This window comes from Chaetura pelagica, unplaced genomic scaffold (genome assembly GCF_000747805.2).
Source record: "Chaetura pelagica isolate M959 unplaced genomic scaffold, ChaPel_1.0 scaffold835, whole genome shotgun sequence".
Taxonomy (NCBI): domain Eukaryota; kingdom Metazoa; phylum Chordata; class Aves; order Apodiformes; family Apodidae; genus Chaetura; species Chaetura pelagica.
Window position 1 is genome coordinate 37,997 of NW_009953220.1, and position 522 is coordinate 38,518.

The 522-nt window shown below is 63.8% G+C and overlaps 1 protein-coding gene across 1 annotated transcript in view; it reads right to left on the reverse strand.

Moving 5' to 3' along the window:
- SEZ6 (seizure related 6 homolog (mouse)) overlaps positions 1-522 on the reverse strand; it is a 16,493-nt gene that overhangs the window by 5,031 nt on the left and 10,940 nt on the right. Inside the window, exons 9-10 of the mRNA XM_009997787.1 lie at positions 325-491; positions 48-242 (exon numbers count right to left, since the gene is read on the reverse strand). Coding sequence (XP_009996089.1) covers positions 48-242; positions 325-491 — 362 coding nt within the window. The remainder of the gene's footprint in view (positions 1-47; positions 243-324; positions 492-522) is intronic.

Sequence of the window (522 nt, forward strand, 5' to 3'; positions counted from 1 at the left end):
TGAACCCTGGCTCCAGCTCCCTCATCCCCCCTGTCCCCAGCACCCACCACGACACGCTGGCTCTGTCTCGTTCCACTGCGGGTCACTGGGGTCAACGCACTCGATGATGGTGGAGCCCTGCTCCAGCGTATAGCCAGGGTCACAGCTGAACTCCACCGTGGTGCCCACAGGGTACCGAGGGTCACTGGCCGTGAAGTTCCCATACTTGACGAAAGGCTCGTAGCAATGTCCCTGCTCAAAGGCTGTGGGCACAGGGGCAAAGGTCTGCAGGGGTCAGGTGGGTGCGGGGATGCCCGGGTGCCCCCCTAGGCCCTGTCCTCATACCCTCATAACGCAGTGCCATGCCCGCGGCGGCCCCGCTGCTGTCGGTGGTGAGCTGCAGGAAGAAATGCTGCCCAGTGCTGAGCAGCCCCTCAATGGGCAGGTACTCCACCTCATAGGAGTCGTACACGGGTGGTGCCTCCATGTTGTTGCCGTTGCGGATGATGAGCCTGCCGCGGCAGGGGAGGACAACAGGGCGTG